The 26,905-nt window shown below is 37.9% G+C and overlaps 1 protein-coding gene and 1 long non-coding RNA gene across 9 annotated transcripts in view; one reads left to right on the forward strand and one right to left on the reverse strand.

Annotated features, from left to right (window-relative positions):
• LOC122204695 overlaps nucleotides 1–18,964 on the reverse strand; it is a 39,013-nt gene extending 20,049 nt beyond the window's left edge. For all 8 annotated transcript variants that reach the window (XR_006195745.1, XR_006195741.1, XR_006195744.1 and 5 more), the window contains exons 1-3: nucleotides 18,877–18,964; nucleotides 16,790–16,917; nucleotides 15,504–15,659 (exon numbers count right to left, since the gene is read on the reverse strand). This is a non-coding gene — a long non-coding RNA (uncharacterized LOC122204695). The remainder of the gene's footprint in view (nucleotides 1–15,503; nucleotides 15,660–16,789; nucleotides 16,918–18,876) is intronic.
• Nucleotides 1–26,905, forward strand: part of FKTN (fukutin) — a 94,963-nt gene that overhangs the window by 51,159 nt on the left and 16,899 nt on the right. The window contains exon 10 of the mRNA XM_042912289.1: nucleotides 17,597–17,694. Coding sequence (XP_042768223.1) covers nucleotides 17,597–17,694 — 98 coding nt within the window. The remainder of the gene's footprint in view (nucleotides 1–17,596; nucleotides 17,695–26,905) is intronic.

Here is a 26,905-nt window from a genome sequence, read left to right on the forward strand (position 1 = left end):
GATATAGATTGTAAGATGCACTATTATTTTATGCGCTACTAAGAAAGGAAAAATACTGCCAATTATAATTCTAAAACACATGACTCACAGATGGAAAAATTTGGGTGGGGGGAAATGTCTCAGAATTGATGGAGTACAGTATGTTAGATTGACATTTTTAACATTTTTTTTTAATGCTGCCATAGTAAAACTTTGATGAGAAAAGACAAAAATGACAGTAGAGTAACTATGCTCTCCTTTGTGATGCAATCGACCTATTCTCAATTCTGAAAGAGAGAGAGAGAAGCGCAAATGAAGGGGACCAAGCTCCCAAAGAGTTGGTCTTTGGAGTCAGGCCGACCTGGGAGACCTTAGCTGCACCCTAACCCATGTGTGGTCTTTAGCTTTTCTGAACATTAATCTCCTAGTCTCTTACGTTTGGGTAGTACTCCTGTGTGTTTGACTGTTATGAACATTGCACATGTGTTAACACATCTAATCATCAAAATAATCTTAGGAGGTAGGTATTCTGTGAGGCGCTGAAAATGTGAGTTCTTTGTTCAAGACCACACGGTCCATCCATCTCTTTAACCACCACTCCCCACTGTCTCCCTAATACACCTGACATATGAGGCACTTGGCATAATGCTTAGTACTTACTAAGTTATCAGCAAATGGTGGTTATGACTGCTACTGTTTATTAGTAATATTATGATTACTAATGTGATTATTATCATTGCCGTCGTTACTATGGTAGTTATATGAGCAGAAGCATAAATTTGCCTCACCACTCAGATTGGAGCTTCTAACTTTGAATAAATTTGATCCATTGGGCAGAGTGGAGAATGTTCTGTAGCACAGAAGAGAAATGCCGTATTCAGACTGCTTTCTCCTGGGTGTGTTGACACACCCTCTCGGGAGTGCTGAATCTTTATTTCAAGGCCAGGAGTCTTCACATAAGCTTAAATTCTGGAGGTTTGAGAGTAATCCAAACCTTTTTCTCAAAGTTATAAAGTCTCCCCAAATTGACATTGACCCTGGAGCATATTCTTGAAACTTGTACTTAATATAAAAAATTATTTTGCTTTATGATAACAACACATTCACCTGGGTTAAAGCTCTGATTATAAGACAAATTAATAAGTTAACATATAACTGACATTCTCACTTGTGGTTAGGTGAATGGGGGTGTTTATGACATTCAGCTATAGTTTGTTTATTTAAAATATGATGAAGCTGAATTTAATGTATAATTTAGAGGCTTCTTTAAAAACTGTAAAATAGTATAGCCTAGAAATTGAGGAGATGGAGCCAGTCTGGTTGCTTTTGAATCCCAGCTTTATACTTTACCAGCTTTATGACCTTGGGCAAGTTAGTTAACCTCTCTGTGCCTAAGTTTCCTCAAGTGTAAAATGGGAATAATAACAGAAATTGCTACATAGAATGGTGTTAAGGATTAGGCGAGTTAATACACAAAAAAGGGGGGTTTGAAGAGAATTAAGGATGTCCTGAGTGCCAAGTAATTATTATTGCTATTATTAATAGCTATTATTAATTATTATTAATTACTACTATTATTAATACTACTAGGAGTAGCAGTTGTAGTGGTGGTAAAGAAAACTATTTATCTTCTTAGTCTTATGAGAAATTGACAGATTAGAAGAAACCTATATAATTAAGTCAATATTAAACTGCCAAATCTATTCATAGAGAACTCATATGAGAATGTCACCTTTTTTCAAAGAAAGGTAATTTCTAGAGCCAGTAGTATAATTCTGTTATTCTTAGATTTCCTTTGGGGGCATAAACTTCTTTTTGCTCACTAACATGGTCTGAAACCCACAAACTTCAAAAGAACTCTTCATTTCTAACCGCTACATTTCTGCATAGAAAGAGCTTCTTTCATTCTGCTTTAGCTGCTCTTTATGGTAGCAGTGTTTGGGAAGTGTGAAATGTTCTGATTATTTAACAAGAGAAATGAGCAGTGATGGAACTGTCTGGACAGATGGTGTGAGTCCCAGATTTTCTATCCTGTTACTGTGACCTTAAAAGGCAGAGAAAAGAACAGGGATGGCTGTGTAGAGTAGTTTCTTTGGAAGATTCCCCCAACCATATGCCATTTTCATTCTTTTCAGCACTATTTACTTGAAGGAACTATAGTATTTTCACCAGCACTATTCCTAGAGGAAAAAAACTCTTAAAGCTAATCTAAAGGTCTTTTTATCTGTATATTTCACTTTGTATTCATGTTATCATTCATTCTGAGGAAAACTCAATATCATAGAATGCTTACGATTTTTTTAAATGTTTGTTTATTTTTGAGAGAGAGAGAGCACGAGCAGGGGAGGGGCAGAGAGAGAGGAAGACACAGAATGTGAAGCAGGCTCCAGGCTCTGAGCTGTCAGCACAGAGCCCGACACGGGGTTCGAACCCACGAACCCCGAGGTCATGACCTGAGCTGAAGTCAGGCACTTAACCGACTGAGTCACCCAGGCGCCCTGAATGCTTACAATTTTAAAAAAGGCTAAAGAAGAACTCAGGAAGGAAGAAAAAAGTTCCCCTTTTGAAACTTTACTCTGCATGCCTGCAAAATGATGTTTTTGGTCCTCAGATGTAATAATATTAACAGCAATGATAAAGGTATAGCTCCTAGGGCATCTTCTGGTTATCTGGCACATGATAGGTACTTTATGTTTATAATCTCAGACAGTCCTCACATTATCCCTGTGGGTTAGGTGTTCTCACTCCCAGGTAGATATGAGGAAACGACCAGTTAGAGAAGTGAAGTAACTTGCTCATTAATGGCTGGGCCGAGATTTAACCCCAGTGCTGTTGGACTCTTAATCCTAAATGCTTATTTTTAAGACTTAATAGGTTAAATGAACTAATACACGTAATGCATTTGAAATAGTACCTGGCACACAGTAAGTGCTATATAAATATCAGCTACTGCTGCTACTATTGTTACTATATTATTATTTCCACTATTGCTATTGTGTTGCTCTGGCACAAAGCATAGTATCTTCAGCACAATGGTAACTTGGATTCGTTACTCCAGTGGGTCTGGATTGTTTTATACTTATTTTTCTTCGTCAGAGTCTCAATCACTAGCAATAAAAGGTGATGCATATAATAACTATGCCGCCAGGATGTGAAGTTTTTATTCTGTAACTTCACGGTCCTGTAGATGCTGCCTGGGTTTCTTGGGGTTGTTTTTTTTCCTTCCCATCTGAATCAGCTGTTAGTAGAGGCCAGAAGTTTGAGAGGTAATAATCATGGTAATAATAAAAATTAACTTTTATGGAATATTTACTACATGCCAGGCACTATGCCAAACTTTGATATGCATCATCTCATTTAATCCTCACAAGTTTATAAGGGAGATTTTTTAAATTGTCACCTTCATTTTATAGACGTGGAAATATGGCAGAGCTGAGACTCATACGTGGGACCATATCACTTCAGAACCTGTATTCTTATATATACATGATGCTAGTGTCACCATGATCTATTATACTGTTAATACTCCCTCCATGAAAATAGCCCTTCTCCTCAATGTTATATTGTCAGGGTAATACAGCTACCTCTCTAACCTCTACTAGGAAATCTAGTACCCAGTGGGCTAGTAGTGGGATCCTTATACCTTCTGATATTTGCAGTTGCTGCTTACTGTACAGATCTTCAGAAAATTTGGATTTGTTCTCTGTGGGACTAGACTCCCATCCGGGTGTGGCTCCTATATCACATTTCATTTCTTCAGACTTTATTTACTGTTATGTGCAATGGATTCTAATGTAAACATACTTAGTTTCCTCTATCAGGGATCTCATAATCTGGACCATGAGATGAATTATTAAAGTACTTGATCAGAAGAACAGTAATTGAAGTCTGTGTCATATATAGTTCAGATACCAAATCAGAGTCTGTCTAGAAGCAACAGCAAGGAAGCATGGCTTAAAAATAGAGAAGTTTGTTAGGTAGACTTGGTAGGAATGTGGAGAAAGGCCTAATAGGTTTGCTTAACTATTTTTCTGTTTAGACTATTCCTATTTTTTCTTCTTTTTATTTATTTATTTTTAATTTTTAAATTTAAATCCAATTTAGCTGACATATAGTGTAATAATGGTTTCAGGAGTAGAATTTAGTGATTCATCACTTACATATAACACCCAGCTTATTTTTTCTTCTTATTAAAAAAATCCTATGTGCATATTTTTACATAAAGTAAAAGCTTTATTAGAGATTGTTCCCTTGACTAGATTCCCAGAATTGAATCATTATTATTGTTTGTGCTGTTTGAGAAATAGAAAGGGTAGGTGAGCAATGTTCTGATACAGTAAAGTACAAGATTTTATTCTTCAGTCTCTTGTTTTTCCTTTGACTCTTTAGGACTCTTAGAAGTCATATGGACTTCCTTGTCAGCATGCTTTATCCTATCTTCCTTTTCTCCCCCTATTTTTAAAATAAACTTTTTACTTTATGATAATTTTATTTTTCATTTATTTTTTAAAAATTTTTTAATGTTTAATTTTGAGAGAGAGAGAGAGATCACAAATGGGGGAGGAGCAGAGAGAGGGAGACACAGAATCCGAAGTAGGCTCCAGGCTCCGCGCTGTCAGCACAGAGCCCGACACGGGACTCGAACTCACGAACCACGAGATCATAACCTGAACCGAAGTTGGTCACATAACCAACTGAGCCACCCAGGCTCCCCTATGATAATTTTAGATTTATGGGAAAGTTGCAAAGATGATACAGAGAGTTCCTGTATACCAATTACCCAGTTTCCCCTAATGTTAACATTGTTACCATAGTACCTGGCTCAAAGCTAAGAAACTAACGTTGGTGCATTATAATGAACTACATTCCAGATGTTATCTGGATTTCACCAGTTTTTCTACTAATGTCCTTTTTCTATTTTAGGATCTAACCTAAGATACCACATTGTATTTAGATACCCAGCCTTTTGCAACCTGATTTTAGACCAAGATTTAAGCATGACACTGAGTTGTACCAGCTTATTATGCGTCATCGCATGTCCCAGTTCTGCCCATTCAAGGGCATTGAGTTGCCTGTTTTTTTGATGTTGCTCCTCACTACCTCTAACTGGAAATAATCTCCCCTGACTCTGATTTTCCATAGATTTTGTTTTTGCTTTATTTTTCTCATGCCTTATTTGGGAACTTCTGCTGATTTGTCTGTCCTTTCTGAGTTCTAGATAGAATCAGGCCTGGTAAATCTGTCGGCCTGAAACCTGAGCCCCACTTGAAACTAAAATCAGTTCTTAAGTGCATTTGTTTTGTTAAGATGATAGGGTGATGATGCCACATTGATGTCTTGATCAAGATACCTTTGGAGAACCAGAGCCGTAAGGTCAAGTCACCCAGTTTTTAGTCACTCCATTTTACCAGAAGTTAAAGACCAGAGTTAGTTGTTGGATCAGAGGTTCTCTCAGCTTCGTAGACTGAACACTGAAAACCAGGTTCCCATGGTTTTAGCTCTCAAAAAATATATTTGCCTTTTTAGTACTTACAGCTGTGAAGCTAAAAAAGCAAATTTGAATAATTTCTTTAAATTAGTGTATTTAAGACACTGGCTTTTTAAAAAATGATCTCATATTTCCTATTCTGTTTATACCTTCATATTTTACAACAGGTAGATTGTCTTAGGGTTCCTTAATTGTACTTCCAAACCTCTAGTGAGTAGCAGGCACTAATTGAATCATTGAGGGAAGAACTTTGAATGCATTTTATATGGTAATTATATACATATACAGTATACAGAAGTGGGAGTTATTTATGTAGTTAGCTTTGTTTGTTTGTGTGTTTTGAGAGAAGATTACCCCAGGGGTGCCTGGCTGGTGCCATCGGTACAGCGTGCAACTCTTGATGCCCCATGATGGATGTAGAGGTTACTAAAATAAAAATAAAATCTTTAGAAAGAAGATGATTACCTCAGAATGAATAAATGGCGGACCTTTCATTTATGTGAAGTAAATTATATTTCTTAAGACTGCCATGTGTCTTCTTGTTTGAATGTAATTCTTTGAAGTATTGTATAAGGTAGTAGTCCAAGAGATATAAAAACACTTTCACTAAACAAGTTGACATGAATGTGCATAGCATTCTTTTTTTTTAAGCTTATTTATTTTGAGAGAGACAGAGACAGCAAGAGTAGAGGGAGGGGAAGAGAGAGAGAATCCCAAGGAGGCTCCAGGGCAGCGCAGAGCCTAGTGCAGGGCTCAAACCCATGAAGCCGTGAGATCATGACCTGAGCTGAGACCAAGAGTTGGACGCTTAACTGAGTGAGCCATCCCACCGCCCCTGCATGGCATTATTTGCGGTAGCCAAAAACAAAAAACAAAAAACAAAAAACCCAACACAGAAACAACCCAACTGCATCTTCTGGTGACCAGATAAACAAGTTATAGTATGTTCAGACAATGGAATACTCAGCAATAAAGAGAAATGAGGTACTGATACATGCAATAACATAAATGAATCTCCAAAATATGCTCAGTGGAAGAAGTCAGATAGGAAGAGTTATACTATGTAACTGCACGTATGTGAAGTTATAGAACACCAAAACCAGTCAAGGAAGTAGTAAGATCAGTGATTGCCGGGGGCCAGGCTGGATCGACGGCCCGATTGCCCAAGAGCACAGGGAACTTTAGGAAGCAGGGAGGATGAAGCGTTCTGTGTCCTCCTTGTTGTGGTGGTTACACAGGTATATGTGTTCGTCAAAACTTAAAGTGGCTGCATCTCATAATGTGTAAATTACTTCCCAGGAAAGTTTATTTAAGAAAAAAAAATTATTTACAAGGTTAAAAGAAAAATGACAACTTAGAAAACTGATGTGAAGAGAAAAGAGCTCAAGATTACAAATGTTGAAATAGAGAACTGGGACCAGAAGTGATGAATTTGATCAAGGCAGGCCCAATTGCCGTGATAAACTCTGAGCTTTTTGCACCTGATTGGACAGACTAGGTAATCTGAGTTCAAAATAAAAGAAGACTTTTTTATTTAGTATAAAAGTTGAAATTACAGTGTAATCTCTTTTTTAAAATTACCTGTTCTATCCAAAGAGAAATACTATTAAAATTGTCTGAGAGAAAGCAAGCACAGCTGAATCTAATTGGTTGTTGATGAGCTATAGATCAAATTTTGGGAAGTTATGCAGTAGAAATAAACGTGTCCTGAGGCTCTGTTTCTGGCATCAAAGAAAAGTTCTGTGCATGCTTTACACGGATGGTTTTTGATATAGTCATTATGCAGGTGCATTCAGGTGTTAAATGATAACAACTACCCATATAAGCTTTAATTTGTCTACTCACTGATGATATAAATTTGTTCTTGTTTCTCCTGTAGTACAGATAATCACTAATTATGTCCTCTGGAGATTGCATAGCAGAGTTTAATAGTTGGTAGGATAGGTGAAATCACTCAATTTATACTGGAAGTCAGTGGGAAAATGAGGTTCAGTGGGTAGAATTTTACTTTATACAACATGTGTATGCTGCATATATTGATTATATGTTAGAAGTTTGGGATAGCAGTGGAGTGTTGGATCAATAAAGACCTCAGAGATTGTATTGTCGTTTAGGCTCTGAAAAGTATATTACCATTCCACTATTACCCTTTTTACTTCTGTATTATCTATGGTGGAATTGTGAGAAGTTTAGTGGAAGAGATAGTTTTAAAAAATGCTAGTAACCATACTGTAACCTTGGCTTCTTTCTTTTCTTTCTTTCTTTCTTTCTTTCTTTCTTTCTTTCTTTCTTTCTTTCTTTCTTTCTTTCTTTCTTTTAAGAGAGAGGGCACAAGTGACTACGAGGCGGAGAGAGAGAGAGAGAGAATCTCACAAGGGGCATAGAGAGAGAGAGAAAGAGAGAGAGAGAGAGAGAGAGAAGCTGGGCTCACCCGAACCAGGGCTCACGTTTTACCTGAAGCGGGGCTGGAGCTCTCCTGATTGGAGCTTGACCTCACCCGATATGGGACTTGAACTCAAAAACAGTGAGATCATGACCTGAGCCGAAGTCAGACGCTTAAAGACTGAGCCACCCAGGCGCCCTGTAACCTTGGTTTTCAAGAGTAGAGTGTATTTCTTAGAAAACTGGGCAAAATTGGTGGTGATAACTTAATGTGGCACAGTAATTCCTCACTTTGCCACATTCCCTTTGGTCCAAACACAAATCACTGATGAATATGTCTACAAGACATCGCTGGGGGCATCTGAGTGACTCAGTCAGTTAAGCAATCTGAACTCAGGTCATGATCTTGCAGTTCCTGGGATCGAGCCCCACATCAGGCTCTGTGTTGACAGTATGGAGCCTGCTTGGGATTCTCTCTCTCCTTCTCTCTCTGCCCCTCCTTTGCTGACTTGCTCTCTCTCTCCCGAAATAAGTAAATAGACACTAAAAAAAAAAATTAAAGACATCAACATCACTCATCATCAGAGAAATGCAAATCAAAACCACAATGAGATATCACCTTACACCTGTCAGAATGGCTAAAATAAAAAACACAACAAATAACAAGTGTTGGCAAGGATGTGGGGGAAGAAAGAACCCTCCTACACTATTGGTGGGAATGTAAATTGGTATAGCCACCGTTGAAAGCAGTATGGAGGTTCCTTAAAAAGTTAAAAATCAAAATATCATATAATCCAATAATTCCACTATTGGGTACTTACCCAAAGAAAACAAAAACACTAATTTGAAAAGATATTTTTGCACCCCAGTTTATTACAACATTATTTACAATAGCCAAGGGGTGTCTGGGTGGCTCAGTCTGTTGGGCATCTGACTTCAGCTCAGGTCATGGTCTCACAGTCTGTGAGTTCGAGCCCCACATCGGGCTCAGTGCTGACAGCTCAGAGCTTGGAGCCTGCTTCGAATTCTCTGTCTCCCTGTTTCTCTGCCCCTCCCCGACTCACGTTCTGTCTCTCTCTCTCTCTCTCTCTCTCTCTCTCTCTCAAAAATGAATAAACATTAGAAAAAAACAATTACAATAGCCAAGATATGGAAACAACCCAAGTGTGTCCATCAATAAACAAGTGCGTAAGGAAGATGTAATGTGTACACACACACACATATACACACACAGGAATATTACACAGCCATAAAAAAGGATGAGATCATGCCATTTGAAAAAAACATAGATGGACCTAGAGAGTATTCTACTAAGTGAAATAAGTCAGACTGAGAAAGACAAATACCATATGATTTCATGAATAAATGGAATCTAAAACAAAACCAAATGAATGAACAAGCAGAAAGCAGAATCAGACCCATAAATATAGGGAACAAACTGATGGTTGCCAGAGAAGAGGGGGTAGGGAGTCCGGTAAAATGAGTGAAGGACAATGGGAGATATACGCTTCCAGTTATGGAATAAATAAGTCATGGGAATAAAAGGCACAACATAAAGAATATAGTCATTGACAATGTAGTAGCAGTGTATGGTGATAGATGGCAACTACACTTAGGATGAATATAGCATGATGTATAAACTCGTCAGATCACTATGTTGTACACCTGAAACTTATGTAACATAGTGTGTCACCTATACTCAAATACAAAAAAAAAAAAAAAAAGAATGAAAATAAAAATAAATAAAAAAATAAAAGACCTAGTGGAACTAAAACAGAATGGAATAAGTGATGAAAAGCAGTATTTAAACAAAATTCCCAAATTAAAGACAGACAAGTGGGATAAATAATAAATCTACATCTAGATACTTCTTAAGGAAACTGTAATGTCAAAAACAAAAAAATTTGCAGGCTACCAGACAAAATAGGTTGTTTACAAAGGAACAGCAAATATACCTCTGAAACAGTAGAGGCCAGAAGATAATGGAGGTTATAGCATCTTTCAAAAGCTGAGGAGAAATAACTAAGAAAGTTATATGTAGTTAAAACCAACATTCAAGAGGGAAGTCAAAATAAAGACATTTACATATATAAAAAGACTAAGAAAGTTTATGTCTCAGAGACCCACGCTTAAAGATTAAAGGACCCAGAAGGAAGACATAATATATATGAAATAATGGTGAACACAGCAATGGGTAAAATATGTCAGTAAATTTATGAGCCATTGCCTGTAAAAAATAAAATGACAATGTGTTAAAAAGAAAAGTCAAAAAAGGAGAACTGTTGGGGCAACTGAGTGGCATAGTCAGTTGAGCAACCGACTCTTGATTTCAGCTCAGGTCATAATGTTACGAGTTCGTGAGATCAAGCCCTGCTTCAGCCTCAGCGCTGGCAGCATGGAGCCTGCTTGGGATTTTCTCTCCCTCTCTCTCTGCCCCTCCCATGCTTGTGCTCTCTTGCTCTGTCTCTGTCTCAAAAATAAATAAATAAACATTAAAAAAAAAAGAAAACTTTTTTTTGTTTTTTATTTTTTTATTTTTATTTTTTTCAATATATGAAGTTTATTGTCAAATTGGTTTCCATACAACACCCAGTGCTCATCCCAAAAGATGCCCTCTTCAATGCCCATCACCCACCCTCCCCTCCCTCCCACCCCCCATCAACCCTCAGAAAGGAAAACTCTTGATGATAAGTTGAGGAGGAGTTGATTTGTCAGTGTTCAAGGAGTAAAGTATATTTAAGTTCTGTGTGTAAGAAAAGGGTAGAGATTCTGCATACAATCTGTTTTTATTAGCAAATCTTATAGTGGCATATATATGTTAAAAGTAAACAGTAACTATTACAAACAGTATCTACTGCTAGTTAGAAATAGTATTTAAAACTTCCAGATAGGGGCATCTGGCTGGCTCAGTTGGTAGAGTATGGGACTCTTGATCTTGGGGTTGTAAGTTTGAGCCCCACATTGGGTGTAGAGATTACTTTAAAAAATATTTAAAAAAAACTTCCAAATAAACAGAACAAAAGGGAATTTATAAACATTTATCAATTAAAGGAAATTAGGAAAGGTGGGTCAAAGAAAAGGTATGGTAAGCTGAAAACATGTGAAGATAATCATAATAACAGCATTATAATAGCCCTTACTGTGTATGTGCTAGATACTGTTCTAAGTGAGTACTTTACATTTATTTATTCATTGTATGCTGACATCTCTGTTAGGTACTGTTAGTACCCACATTTTATAAATAAAGAAGTTAAGGTACAAAGAAATTGACCAAGGTATTAACAACTGATAAGAGACAGAGCCAGGATTTGAGCCCAGGCAGCCTGGCTCTAGAATTCAAAAAATGTCCAAATATATAATTAACCACAGGAAATAATAGCAGATTAAGCTAATTCATATAAAGATTAAAATGCAATAGAAAAAAAAAACATACCCATATAATGCTTGGTAAAAGGCATACCTAAAGCAAAATCATACAGAAAGGTTAAAAAATTATAGAGATAGAAAAAAGATATTCCCCAATACTATTAACCAAAGGAAACTGGTGCTAAATTAAAAGGCCCACTACACTATTTTACAGAGAAATGGTGCACCAAGAAGTGTTAGAGGACTTTAATAATGTGGTCTTTAAGTATATAAATCAAAAGCCGACGAAATTCTAATGAATATTGACATGTCCACAATTATGGTGGGAGATTCTGAAATACTTTTATTTTAAAAACTGCTGATTCAAGCAAAGAAGGAATTAATAAAACTATTGAAAATATGAGCAAAATCAACAAGCTTGATTTATCATATATATATGTAAAAGTCTTTACCCAACAAATGGTGGATATACTTTCTTCTCGGCTATAAATGGGACATTTACAAAAGTTGGTCATGTACTATATCATAAGGACAATCTTAATAAATTTCACATCATTAATAAAAATCTTCCTCTGTGTGTGTGTGTGTGTGTGTGTGAGAGAGAGAGAGAGAGAGAGAGAGAGAGAGAGAGAGAGATTCTCTGTTAACAGGTTAAAGGGAGAAAATATACAAGTTTATTTCAATAGGTGGCATTGTTTGACCACAATGGAATTAAATTATAAATAAACAATTAAAGACCTCTTTAAGATGTATGGAAACTTTAAAATGCCCTCATTAATAACTAATGAGTTTAAAATGGAGGGTTGATGGGGGTTGGGGGAGAGGGGAAAGTGGGTGATGGGCATTGAGGAGGGCACCTGTTGGGATGAACACTGGGTGTTGTGTGGAAAAAAAATAAAAAATAAAAACCAAAAAAAAAAAAAAAGGAAATAATAGTGGTAATTATAAAATGTTTAGGGCTCAAAGATAATGTACTATACATATAAAAACTTGTAGGATGCAGTTAAAAGGATAGCAGTAAACCTGTAGCCTTAAAAACATTTAAATATTAAAAAATAGATTAAAAAAGCAAATTAAGGGGCACCTGGGTGGCTCAGTCGGTTAAGGGTCCAACTTCAGCTCAGGTCATGATTTCAGGGCTCGTGGGTTCAAGCCCTGTGTCAAGCTCTGTGCTGACAACTTACAGCCTGGTTCTGTGTCTCCCTCTCTCTCTGCTGCTCCCCTGCTCACATTCTGTCTCTCTTTCTCTCAGATGTAAATAAACATTAAAAAAAAATTAAAAAAAACAAATTAAGCATTTAATTGAAGAAAGTAAAAGAATAATGCTGTCAGCCTAAGCAAAGTGAAGGAAGAAAGCCAAGAGAAAAAAAAAATAATGAAATAGAAAACAGTATCAAAGATCAACAAATCCAAATGCTCGTTCTTAAAAAAAAATAAAAACTAGCAAATTAAACTAAACATCTAACAAGATTGATCAAGAAAAAAAGAAAAATGACGCTTGGATGGCTCAGTCTGTTAAGCGTCTGACTTTGGCTCAGGTTGTGATCTCACAGTTCATGGGTTCAAGTCCCATTGTTGGGCTCTGTGCTGACAACTCAGAGCCTCAAGCCTGCTTCAGATTCTGTGTCTCTCTCTCTGTGTCTCTCCCCTGCTCACGCTTTGTCTCTCTCTCTCAAAAATAAACATTTAAAATTTTTTGAAAAAGAATAAAATTAAATATTGACTACTGCAACCCAAGAGCTTTAGAGTTTATGCTCTTAACTATGTTACACTGACTTCCAAAGGAAAATGTTAGGGACGTTAAGTCATTAAATTTGATAGTAAGGTGTAATACAAAAATGATAAAATTTTCTGGGCAAAAATAAATGTCAAAACTCAAGAAGATCTAGGAAACTTATACTCATGAAAGAAATTGAATTAATAATCAGAAATTCTTCTTTCCAGGGTGCCCAGGTGGCTCAGTCGGTTAGGCGTCCAGCTTTGTCTCAGGTCATGATCTCACGGTTCATGGGTTCGAGCCCCGCATCAGGCTCTGTGCTGACAGCTCAGAGCCTGGAGCCTGCTTCAGATTCTGTGTCTTCTCTCTCTACCCCTCCCCTGCTCACGTTCTGTCTCTCTTCTCTCTCAAAAATAAATAAACATTTAAAAAAAGAAAAAGAAAAATTCTCCTTTCCCCCTCTTGTCCCAACTGAGAGGCGAAGAAAGTTTACAGGAAAGTTTTCCATGCCTTCACAAAGTAGATTATTCCCTATATTATATCACCTATTTCAGAAAATTTAAAAAGGAAAAATATGAAAAATATGCTTTAAGCAACTCATTGTCTGAGATTGATAGCGAAACTGGACTTGGACAATGCCAACAAAATTTTTAAAGGGAAATTACAATATTGTCAAACAGATGAAAATATCTTAAATGAAATACAACAAATAAAATTTTATAGTATCTATATATTTGTGTAATTCACAACAATAAAGGATTAAAAGATTAAAAGAGAAAAACCTTTGATGATTGTTTCAATAGATGACATTAAAAACTTTTGATAAATTTCATAATTAACCAGAAGGGAGGGGAAAGATCTTTTAGCAAGTTTGAAATAAAAGGGATCTGGAATTTCCTTAACCAGATAAAGGGAATATACCAAAAACCTAGAGTGAGCAATCATATTTGCTGGTAAACTTTTTAGAAGCTTTTCTATTAAAATCAGAAACAAACAAAAACTGTGTGCTATCCTTGCTTCCATTAAGCCAAATGCTAGAGGGCTTAGGCATTGTAATAACACAAGAAAAAGAAATTAAGAATTAAAGAAGAGACCAAACTGACAGAGTAAACCATTTGTGGTGTTTTACAGGAAATTCTTGTTTAAGACCATGGCTCTGCTGTTTTAACTTCAGAGTCTAATGCAAATTATGTTTAAAAAGGTCAGATTCAGTTACAATTGATGGTGTCTCTGTCCCACTTAGCCTAGCTACCTAGTAATAATAAAAGCAATGTTTTTCACTTAGCAATAATGTCTATAGGTTGTACAATTAAACTGGTGAGATTACTTTATCCCACCACCAGTAAGTGGTTTTACAGATTGTAAGGATGTCTGTGAGGAGAAAAAAATGGAACCGGTCTACTCCAACTAACTCTCTCTCTCTCTTTTTTTTTTTTTTAACTCCCAACTAACTCTTAATTCTAATTACTATTTTATGCAAAGATAAAATGAATGTGGTATGAAATAGAAATGTGAATGGAAGGATTTTTGTTTATGTGAAAAGATCCCTTGAACTTACTAGGTTCGAATTGAAATCTGTTCCCATTTTAGATCCTGTCTCAGAGCTTTCAAGTACAAACTGCTTAGCCAAACAGAATCTTAGCTTTCAAAGCTAAGGTAAGGTCGCAGACCCATGGTGTGGTCCAGTCGTAGTGTTTACTGGTAACCTGGACAGAGCACATGGCATGTGCTGTTCTCTGTCACCCACCCCCCCTCTTCCTCTCCACAATCCCATTTCACAATCTGTTTTCACATTTTATGGTTTGTTTATCTTTCCTCTTCTCCTAGGAAGCTGGAATTTTCTTTTTGCTGATCGAATTGAAAATTATTTAAGTGAAAAGAAAACCACAAAGATTTAGGGGTATTTCCATTCAGGAACAAAAATGACCGTTTCGGTTAAATTGTCTTTGAATTACTTTTAACATTGCATATGTAGTTTTAATGTTTTGGTTTTGTTCATTCGAACATTTCATTGTTTAAAATATTGCTGTTGTAAAATTTGTGGTATTCTCATCCACCCTGTATATCCCAGACCTGTGATTTTTCTTATGTTCACTTCTTTGATAGACTGTAGAGGCTAATATTTACGAGAGGGATTTCCTGGACTAGGTTACAAAATAGACCGTAATTTCTGCCTCATTTCAACTTCAGTGTGTCAACTTGATAGGAGGGGACAGGTGGACATTCTGGTGACCAGAATCTGATAGGGGAGGGTGGAGGCCAGTGATGGATGGCTGTGCCTGATGACAAAATAAGCATTTCCATGAATATGAGTGTGCAGAATAAAATTGGGACCAGCAGATGGTAGAGCTATGCTGTATCTTATTTCTTCCTCAGCTCTGAGATTTTCTGTGGCCGTTTTTTCACAGAAGCCAGCTGGGATTGTCTATTAACTGCCAGCACCCATTGGTTTGGGTAGAAGGAACTTGTTGCTTTCTTTAGAATTTGTTCAGCCTCTCCTTTTCATGTATGGCTTTATGTTCATCTGGTGGTAAAACATGATATTTAACCGCAGAATACGTGAGAACTGACCTTTCCTTGGAGAACATCCCAGCTAGATCCCATTTCTACAAAATGATTATGCTTTGACATCTGGCTTTTTTCCTGTTCCTTTTTTCTTTAATCCTCTGATATTTTAAATTTCTGTGATCTCTGCGATTGCCACTTCAGATCTCATTACTGAAAGTTCTTTTCATGTTGTGAAGAGAAGAAACATTCCTCAGAAAACATCAACACAGAATATAGGGCTGTAATATAAACTTAAACCTAATGAACCTGCTCATTTTAGCTTTCCTTTGTAATATATTGAATTTAATTTACTGATCCAGAGTTCATTTAAGAAATGTGTTTTGGTTTTGATTTCTCAACTTACCTGCTAGTTAAAATAGTTCTGCTATAGACAGAGTAAGATTCATTATAACTAACATTGCCTGGGCTGGTGTCGAGATGTTCTTTAGCATTTGAGATGAAAGAAAGGCAGAAACTACAGATAGGTTTAAGGGACAGAAGCCTGGGAATGCATCTTGGAGTCATGCTTGCTGTATATCCTCGGGAAATCCAGGCTCTAAGAGAAAAGAAGATTCACCTCACACATGTGTTGCTTATTTTAGTGTTGTGTCGTCGGCTTCTTTCAGTAGTAGTTTGAATTGGATGGGGATTTAATGATGTGTGAACTATTAAAAATAAGAAAGTAAGTTTGTGGCTGAGAACAGAGATTTAAAAAAAAAAGGAGGGGGGCAAGTGGTAAAATAAAAGCAGGGCAGGAAGAATGGGTCTGTATAGCTGTCGTTAAGAGAGATATTGTTGAGGTGCAGACAGCCAAGCATTAGACCTCGATTCCTGCGTTTGAGGAGGGGGCTGGTGCGTGAAGCTTTACTCAGAAAGCTGTCTTAAGTGTGGCTTGATTCAGGTTGTCTGGCTGACTAGAAAGGTTTTGTTTCCATTCTCACTTCTGTACGTGCCTCCCCTCCATGTATGAAGAATTGCAAGTATTGGGGTGCCTGGTGGCTCAGTCGGTTAAGTGTCCAACTCTTGATTTCAGCTCAGGTCATGATCGCACAGTTTGTGGGATCAGGCCCCTTCTCGGGCTCTGCTCTGACAGCACAGAGCCTACCTGGGATTCTCTCTCTCCCTCTCTCTGCCCCTCCCCACTGATATACACTCTTTCTCTCAAATAAATAAATAAACTTTAAGAAAAAATGAAGAAGTGCAAGTATTAGAAATGTTGTAAAAAAAAAAAAAAAAAGGAATAGTTAACTAGAATTTAAATAAAACTTTGAGGAAACAAAGAATATCTATATATTCATGGATTTATTTACCTGAGATGTTTAAGGAATGGCCACAGCTAAATCCAAGTCCTTCCCTGGGGTTTTCTGAGCTCTATCATTTTTCCTCCACTTTTTGGCAGCTTTTTGCTTTGACTTCATTCTCAGACAGGCTCTTTCTGCTAATAGATAACAAAGATGCTCAGCTTCCATCTCACCAGCTTAGAAACCTCAGCAAAAAAGAATGCCTCTTTCCTCCAGTAGTCCCAACGGAAATCCCAGAGTTAACTTTTATTTGCCTAATTTGTGTATATTCCCATCCCTGATCCAGTCACTATAATGTACTGGTTACGCCTGGGTCTTTGTACCTCAGGGGCCTGGGGGTTGGGTTAGCCCCTCCTAAACCATAGAGAATAAGGAGAGGCAAATGGAGGTGCTGTCAACATTAGAAGAGGAATGGGAGGGGCGCCTTGGTGGCTCAGTCGGTTAAGCATCTGACTCAATATCAGCTCAGGTCATGATTTCATGAGTCGATTCGTGAGTTCCAGCCCCTCGTCTGACTCTGTGCTGACAATATAAAGCCTGCTTGGGTTCTCTCTCTCTGCCCTTCCCCTGCCCACACACAGGTGCTCTCTCTCCCTCTCTCTCTCTCTAAATAAATAAACTTAAAAAAAAATAGAAGAGGAAGGGGATGCTGGACAGTCAGAAACAACAAAATACCCACCATGTCTGTCTGTCCCCAAAGCTATTGAGTGGGAGAGGCCTTTCCTTCAGCCCAAAGTGCAGTAGCAACTGGGTTCCTGAGATAAACTTTTACTCTTGAGCCTAACCCCTCTCCACATTGCCTCTGTTTTGCCGCAGGTACCTATTTCCCAAGTTTACACTGTGCTGGACTGAGTTTGTAGACATGAAGATTCATGTGCCCTGTGAAACCATTGACTACATTGAAGCCAACTATGGTAAGACCTGGAAGATTCCCGTGAAGACATGGGACTGGAAGCGCTCTCCCCCCAATGTACGGCCCAATGGAGTCTGGCCTATTTCTGAGTGGGATGAGGTTATCCAGTTATACTGAGACAGTAACTTGAAATGGTAGAATTCCTCGTCTGAAACAAAGGTGGATAACTGTTTAAGAAGATACATCTCTATGTGTCAAACGTAAGTAGGAGCCAAAGATAGATGTCAGGTTTGAAGACGCAGAGAGTCTTAACCTCTGAGCCATCTGATTTAATCCTCTCATTCTACATTTGTTAAGGAGCCCCCATGTGCCAGGTGCAGTGCTAGGTTACAGTGGAGGAGCAGAGGTGAGTGAGGCACGTGCCTGTCTCTCTTTCCCTTCCCTTTGGTAAGCACCTCAATTTTCCTTGGAGGGAAACACCCTCACCCTTTGAAGAGCTCACACAGAATACGATGTTCTTTCAAGATTTTAGATAATGCCTGGAATGGAACACAGGTTTATCGGGCAAAGCTAAGGAGGGATATACTCGTAGAAAAGAATAGCCCGTTGCTGTTATCAGCAGTGAAGCTTGTATGTTAGTTAGTGCTGCTTTTAAGGTTGTAGAGTCTGAGTTAATATTTAAGTGATCACACTTTAGATGGCCTCAAGAAAAGATGCTAGCAGATTCATTTTACAAGCAACCTGATATGGAGTTCATCTAGAGCACAGGGCATCATTCTACAAGAGAACAAGAGCTTCTTTTTAACTTTGTCAAAGATATGCAAATTTCCATACATTTTCTATTTTTATGTTTGAAATGAAAAGAAAGCTTATGCTTGTGTGAAGCTTAAATTTCCAGCCATTGTGAGAATATTTTCACTGACCTCTATAGCACTTGTTAACAAATCATTCAAGTGAGATCATGCTACCAGACAGGATTTTGAAAGGGTTGTCATTTCATGAAACTTACTTTCCTTATTTCTTTCCCAACCATCTGTTAGGTGGAAATATGAGCTATTCATGGACTTTAATATTTTCTGAACTTATAATCCTTGTACTCCCAATTTTAATGTTAACACTAAAATATTAATGGAAATACCTCTAATTTTTCTAATTGTACTCTTCATTGTACTCATTGATCAGTTACAGTTCCATATCTTTCATTCATGGCCTATAAACAAATTTAAATGATATGTAAACCTACCTGTTCCCTTTCCTCTTCCAGTACTCTCTCACATCTCCAAAAGGAAGATAAATGGCAAACCTGAGAAATGCTTTCTCCCCTGTCCCACCCCCACATCATAGTGTCTGTAAAGTCTGTGTCCATTCTAATTCTATCTCAGTGTTCTATCTGTTGCTTATTGATGGGACAAGAGCGCAGACTTCCCTGCTTTATCAAGTACCACCCATTCTGAGACCCTTCAGTTTCCTTTTGCGCCCTCAGGATATGTTTCTGAGTGGGCTAGGATGACTCAGTCTCCCTCATCTCTTCATGGGTCACTTTAATTACATATTCCAAGTGAGAGGTAAAGGTATACGTAGTCACAATAAGCACTGCTCGCTTTTTCTTTGTCCAGGAAGGAGGCTGAGTCTTACATTTTGTCTAGGCTGCTTAGGACAACTTTCTGGGCAAGATCACAGATTTTCCTCTAAAACCAGAGAATAATAGGAGTGTCAGAAATGGAAACCAGAGGTCTGAGGGAATGGGCTTGACTGAGTTTTCCTGAAACAAAGTTGGGACAAGTGACCAGCAACCACCCTACTCTATACTTTCAAAACATCAAAACCTTTTTTAAATAAATGGTAACCACTGACCTTCCTCTCTTGGGATGAGATTTCCATGCATCATCATTGGATCTTTTCGTAACTAACATCATTAGGTTTTCAGGGACACGTATAGATTACCAGTAAACTTGTCCCCAGATGACAGGCCATTGTAATCAGCTTTCCCTTTGCTGGAAAACCAGTCCATAGAAATCATACCCAAATTCTAAATAGCTGAACCTAATTTAATTTTTCACGGTTGAAAAAATATCAGATAATAACAATAACGTTCCTGGCCAGAATCCACCCTGCTTAGTGAGGACCATTTGCTTGTGCTTAGCATCTAGAAGTGCATACAAAGGTGCATACTCATTTCTGCCCATTTCAAATTGGGGCTTCCACTGTTTACCAAGGGCTCTTACCCGCTCCTATTTAGGTTATTTTTCTTTTATCTGTCCCTGGAGTCCAACGTCTTAAAGTATCCAAAATCTAAGATGTCTTGGCCTCATTGACAGAGGTTCTATATCCTTCCCTCCATAGATCACTGGCAGCTAACGTACCTTTCTTGGCTACCTTCTGGTTTCACAGGCTTCAGCTCTTGGGTCCTACCCTAGTCTGAGGGAGTGAGAGCTTTTCCCCATACTCTGAACGCCAGGCTTGCTTCTGATACAGATTCAGCCATACTTCATCCTGTTGTTTCTCGACAGTTCTTAACTGTGCTGAGTGTCCAGAGACCTTGGTTTGGGTGAATCTACCATCACACCTCATCAAATCACTTTTTTTCCTTCACCTTAGTATTCCAACAATAGTTCTCCTAATATGACCACTTTGAGGTTCATTTTGGCTTACCAGGAGAAAACCTCTTATAGTAACTTGGAGGTTAGGCACCCATGGGTGTCTCCAGAGAGATCCTGAGAGGCAAGATTGATAACCTCCCACCTGACAACAGGTGGCCACTCTTCCTTCTCAAGGCAGGGAGTACTTGGCCTTCTCCCCTCTGCTGCAGCTACTGATACCTGGCCCCTGGAATAAAACTGCAGTTCTCAAAATCAGGCATCCCTAAGAAGCCGGGCAGTGGGATGGCCAGTTTCTTTGAATCCCTAGCTACAAACCCTGAAATATGACCACTAGCCGGCAGAATGTCTACCATCCTCCCCAAACAAGTTAACTCTTGAGGGAAAATCATCTTGCTCTTGAGTCTTAAAGACTAGAGGGTCACATTCATTTTCTCCTTATTTTGTAGCTAAATCAGTAAGCTATAGGAATGATTTGATAAACAACAGAGGCTAAAACTCAGGAGTGCCATGACTTTGGGCCCTGTCCCTGTTTCAGTGCATCATGGCACAGCATCTTAACTCTGATTGAGATATTTGGCAGAGAAGTCATCCTGTGCCTAGGGACTCGGTTTCAGGGTGTTTCTGCCATTCCTCACTTAGTATCTTTCTGCCCAGATTGAGAACCCGAAGTGACAAAGAGATCAAGAAGGAGTGTTTCTTTCTTGTCCAAAATACTTACACTGCTTTCATACCTTTATCTGCAAAATGCCATATCTCCAAAAGGTAAAATAGTTCATGTTTGGAGACATCAGCCTTTGGTCCTGATATTCTTAACATCCAGGAGTACCTGATTCTCTTAAGTTCAAGATGCATTCCATTGCTGCTTCACCCCATCCACCTCCCCAGGAAACAACACCAATCTGCTAAGCACCCACTTCCCAAGAGTCCTTCCTCCTTCCCTTATTGATACCCTCTTATGGATACAAGTAGTTGAGAATAATTCAACTGTGCTCATTCCTCTCCTTCTTTGTGACCCCAAACCATTGTATCCAGTCTTACCATGGCTGCAAAGCTTCTGATGGCACATGGGACAGCAGGGTGTTGCATAGAAAAGCGGGGGTTTGTAGATTGGGGACCAGAGCTGCATCTGAGAAGCACACTTGGAACGAATTTCCACACTCCAGCCTAACACCTCACCCAGTATCACAAGCCTAAGAAAGTCTCCCCCAAGTTTCACCTCCTGGAAAATGAACGATTCTTTCATCCTCAGTATTATAAATCGCCATGGGAAATGTTCCCTCAAAATCTAGTCAGAGAAAGTGCCACATTCCCAACTCCTGATACTTAATTATCATGGGAAAACTCCACTTCCTGACCAGACAAAAGGATATCTTTGAAAAAATGTCCCAGCAGGGGTTTCTCTTTCCTCCTCTTCTTCCTCTGTCATTAAGACCTGGGCTAGGACAGACACCTCTAACATTTCACTTAGGGGAGTCAGCATGTTGGTTTAAAAAGACCACAAACTTCTGAATTAGGCCCAAGTTTGAATCCTAGCTTCATCTTGTGGGATTTCTGGCAGAGAACCTCTCAGCCTCATTTTCCACAAAGTGAATTGGGGAGATGAGGTGTATTTCTTAGGATTTTCACTTAGGATAAAATGAAATAAAGTGCTTAGCACTGAGCCTAGTATTACTCAGGAGATGTTCCATTTCCTACTTCCAAGTCTCTTTTCTAATTATTTTTCAAATGGGATTGAAGTAACTATGGTTCAGAACATGAACCTTACTCAGGAGGTTGGGTGACTGAATTTGCTTAGGAAAAAAAATTGTTTCATTGTATCAAGGCATTAAAGGACAAATTATATGGTTCATGAATTCAGAGACATTACCGAGTTGTCTCCTCTAAATAGAACTTGTATTTTCATTTTATTGGTCAAACTTTTGTCTCCTAAAGACTCCTTATATGATCCCTTCTGTTATCTAGTTCCTTCGTCCCAAGCAATTTACTCTCTCTACCTCTGTACATTTGGTACTTGCTCTGCCCCGGGCTTCTTCTTTAATATTCTAGTATATTCTAGAGATAAATTCTCATCTCCTTGTTAGTAAATCTCTACCCAGCCAAAATCAGATGTAAGTCATGATTTACAGAGGGAAAGAATTTGGAATACTTAGTTTCATATAACTATCAGTGCTGATGAATGTCTCTATCGGTGTTTTAATAAAGGAGAGATGAAAATACTCATTTCCACCTTTTTCCATCAAATTTGTATTTCTGTCCCAGGCAAGAATCAACAGGGTATGTGATGCTTTTGTAAGCTTCTCTGCACAGGCTGAAATCTAATGATAGTTTATAAGTCATACAGGCCAGTTCAATAGTGATACCTCTTCACAGGACCAGTACTAAAGTAGGCAAGTCTACATTTTCCTAATGACAAATCTCTGCTTCTGTATTTACAGAACTTCTAGGTTAGGATACCCCCCCTTGGCCTCCCCCAACCCAACCCAATGTAGAGATTATGTGGAAACCCATTAGCCAACCAAGCTGTTGTATACTTACAAGCAGCTCTCACAGTGGGTTTGAAAGGGAGCATGAGGAGAATTAGAAGTACTGTATTTTGTTATATAAAACAATGTACTGTCTCCCGCACCATTAAGAAGAATTACAAGATTTTGTCGTCTTTTGATGACTCATTGAGAGCATGGGGAATAGTTCATGTGTTTGTTAAATGAAAATCGTATGTAGCTATTTGTGTGTCCGTTCCACTTTATAACCAGAAAAACATGATTGTGAATTTTTTAAACAAAGTGATATTTTAAACATGGGTAAATTTCAGTGTATGCTTACCAGTTTACTATTTGGTTTTATTTTCAGGTACAGGTAGTTTGTGGTACTACTGAAAATACCTTTAATATTATTATTTTGATCAGAATTTGTAATATATAATCAGTTTGGGATGATGAATAAAGTCTTTTTAATCACATGAGATATTTGTGTTTATTCTTGAAGTTTGCAGTAGATATTGTTATAGCCACTAACATTCATAAGCAACCTGGCAAAATAGTCCATCTTGCCACCAGTATAGTATTTCTAAAATTAAGGTAAAATGAAGTCATATGGGTGGATCCTAATCGAATATGACCGAGTCCCATAAGAAGAGATTAGAATACAGACAGGCACAGAGAGAACACTATGTGAAGATTAGAGAGAAGGTGGCCATCTACAAGTCAAGGAGAGAGGCCTGCAGAAGAAACCAACCCTACCAACACCTTGATCTTGGACTTCTAGACTACAGAACTGTGAGAAAATAAATGTCTGTTTTAAGCCACCCAGTCTTCATTAGGCAGCCCTTGATTAATGCAGTAATCAAGACAGTGTGGTATTGGTAAAGAGACACATAGATCACCTGAAGAGAATAAAGAAGCCAGAAATTGATACACAAATGTGCTCACCAGGATTGTTGATCAAAGAGCAAAAGCAATTCAGTGGAGGCAAGGATAGCCATCTCAACAACAATAACAAAAATAACCTCAACTTGAAATTCATACTTTATACAAAAATGAACTCAGGTATAATGTACTAAAATGTAAAACTACGAAACTTTCAGGAAAAAAAATCTTAATGATCTAGGACTAGGCAGAGCTCTTTCTTAAGACTTGATACCAAAAGCACAATTCATAAAAGGAAAAATTGATAAGTTGGACTTCATCAAAAATTAAAATTTGCAGCTCTGCAAAAGCCTACCAGAAAAGGATGGAAAGTCAAGCTACAGACTAGGAGAAAACATTTGCAAACAACATGTCTGACAAAAGACTAGCATCTAGAATATATAAAGAACCTGAACCCTCAACAGCTTAGAAAAATCCAAATAGAAAATGGGCAAAAGACATGAATAGACATTTCCCTGGAAAAGATCTACAGGTGACAAGCACGCTAAAAAGATGTTCAACGTCATTAACCAAGCAGTCAAAAGCAGTAGCCAAAGCAATCCTGAGAAAGAAGAACAAAGCTGGAGGCATTACACTTGCTGGTTTTACACTAAATTATAGTGCTATACTAATCAATACAGTACTAGCATACAAACAGACACATAGACCAATGGAACAGAATTGAAAGCCTAGAAATAAACCCCTGCATAAACAGTCAACTAATATTTGACGAAGGAGCCAAGAGTACTGAACAGAGGAAATACAGTCTCTTTAATGGGCTGGATGGAGTGCCTGGGTGACTCAGTTAAGCATCCGACTTCCGCTCAGGTCATGATCTCCCAGTCCGTGAGTTTGAGCCCTGTGTGGAGCTCTGTGCTGATAGCTCAGAGCCTGAAGCCTGCTTCAGATTCTGTGTCTGCCTCTCTCTGCCCCTTCCCCGCTCACACTCTGTCTCCCTCTCTCAAAAATAAACATTAAAAAAATTAAAAAATAAAAATAAATAAGTGGGGCTGGGAAAACTTGGATATTCACATGCAAAAAAATGAAACTAGACTTCTATCTTACACCACTCACAAAAATTAACTCAAAATGTATTTGCATAAATGTGAGGCTTGAAACCATAAAACACCTAGAAGAAAATGGGAAAAAAACTTCCTTGACATTGCTCTTGTCAATGGTTTTTTGGATATGTCACAAGAAGCACCAAATGCAACAAAAGTGAAAGTAAACAAGCGGGACTACATCAAGGTTAGAAGCCTCCACAAAGGAAAGGAAACAACAATGAAAAATAACCTATAGAGTGGGAATAAATATTTGCAAACAATATATCTGATAAGAGGTTAATAGGCAAAATATGTAAGGAACTCCTACAACTCAATAGCAAAAAGTAGCATAATCCAGTTAAAAGTAGGCAAGGAAACCGAATAGACATTTTTCCAAAAGAGATACTCAAGTGGCCAAAAGGTACATGAAAAGGTGGTCAACATCACTAATCATCAGGAAAATGCAAATCAAAACTTCACATCTGTTAGAATGGCTGTTATCAAAAAGAAAAGAGCCAAAAAGTGCTGATGAGAATGTGCAGAAAAGGGAACACATACGCACTGCTGGTGGGAATGTAAATTGGTGCAGCCACTAGGAAAATGGGATGAAGCTTCCTCAGAATATTAGAAATAGAGCTACCATACTACGATCCAGCAGTTCCACTTCTGGATGTTTATGTGAAGGAAACGAAATCATTATGGCAAAAAGATTTCTGCATCCTCTGTACATTGTAGCTTTACTTACAATAGCCAAGATATGGAAACAACCTAAGTATCCATCAAGGCATGAATGGATAAGAGGATGTGGTATATATAGAGAGACAATGGAATATTATTTAGCCACAAGAAAGAAGGAAATCCTGCCATTTGTGGCAACATAAGTGAACCTTGAAGGCATTATGTTAAGCGAAGTATCAGAGAAAGACAACTACTGTATGATCTTGTTTGTACGTGGAATCTAGAAAAACAAAATTCATAAACAGAGAAGAGATTGGTGGTTGCCAGAGAAAGAGGGTAGGGACAGGGATAATTGGGTGAAGGTGGACAAAAGGTACAAACTCCTAGTTATGAGATAAGTTCTTGGGATATAATGTACAGCATGATGAGTCCAGTTAACAATACTATATTGTATATTTGAAAGTTGCTAAGAGAACCGAAGTTAAAAGTTCTCATCACGAGAAAACAAAACCTTGAGCCACGTGAGGTGATGGATGTTAACTAAACTTGTCATCATTTCACAATACATATCATCTATCATATATTATGTTGTACACCTTAAACTTAAACAGTGTTATAGGTCAATTACATCTCAATAAACCTGGGGCAGATGTTGTCATTTCTGTTTGTCATAATTTCTTCCATGAACACCTCATGAGCTATTACTGAAGCAAATATTAACAAACAAACCAGTCCTTGCTCTGCTGATAATTAGAAACCATCTTTTGTGCTGTCACTGGTACGAGAAGTGACTTCGGTCAGAGCTTGCAGGTGGTTCAGCCTGTGCCCCAGCTCTGCTTCATCACACTTTGTGTCTGGGGCTCTTATCTTTTTCTTTCTACACAAAAATGCAAAGTATGCTGAATTTCAGCGTTTTCCTCTTCCAAAATGTATACTTTTCCAGAAATCTTGTGGAAATGCCCATCTTTACTAAAAGTTACTACTGCTTCTATTTCTAACCTAAATTTACACCTTTGCTGTTTAAGAAAGTTTCCCTATGACTGTTCTTCTCCCCTCCATGTAACGTACCCAACCTTCATGTAAACTGCTGACCCAAGGTGCTAAGTGTACCAGCATTTTCTGAAGGGAGTAAAAGTTATCATTGTTAATAGAGGAGTAAAGACAGAGAGCTATAATACTGATTATTAATATAACTTTTTAAAAATATGTTCAGCATCATTAACCATCAGGGAAATGCAAATTACAACCACAATGAGGTATCCACTGCACACCTGTTAGAATGGCCAAAATTTTAAATCATGGTAACACCGAATCCTATAGTTGTCTCTAATATGGTTTTCTTTTTGGATGTGTACTGTACCCCATTGTTTGTACTATGATTTTCCTAGAGAATGTCCTTCCACGTTTGACAAAAATTAATAATATATAAATAACATTCTTTGTTAAAGATTTAAAGGAATAATCTTGTCACAGTTTTTAGAAGACAGATTTTTAGGTTTTTTGTTTTTTCTCCTTCCTTTCCTCCAATTCTTCTTTGATTTGCTCTG

This window comes from Panthera leo, chromosome D4 (assembly GCF_018350215.1).
Source record: "Panthera leo isolate Ple1 chromosome D4, P.leo_Ple1_pat1.1, whole genome shotgun sequence".
Taxonomy (NCBI): Eukaryota; Metazoa; Chordata; class Mammalia; order Carnivora; family Felidae; genus Panthera; species Panthera leo.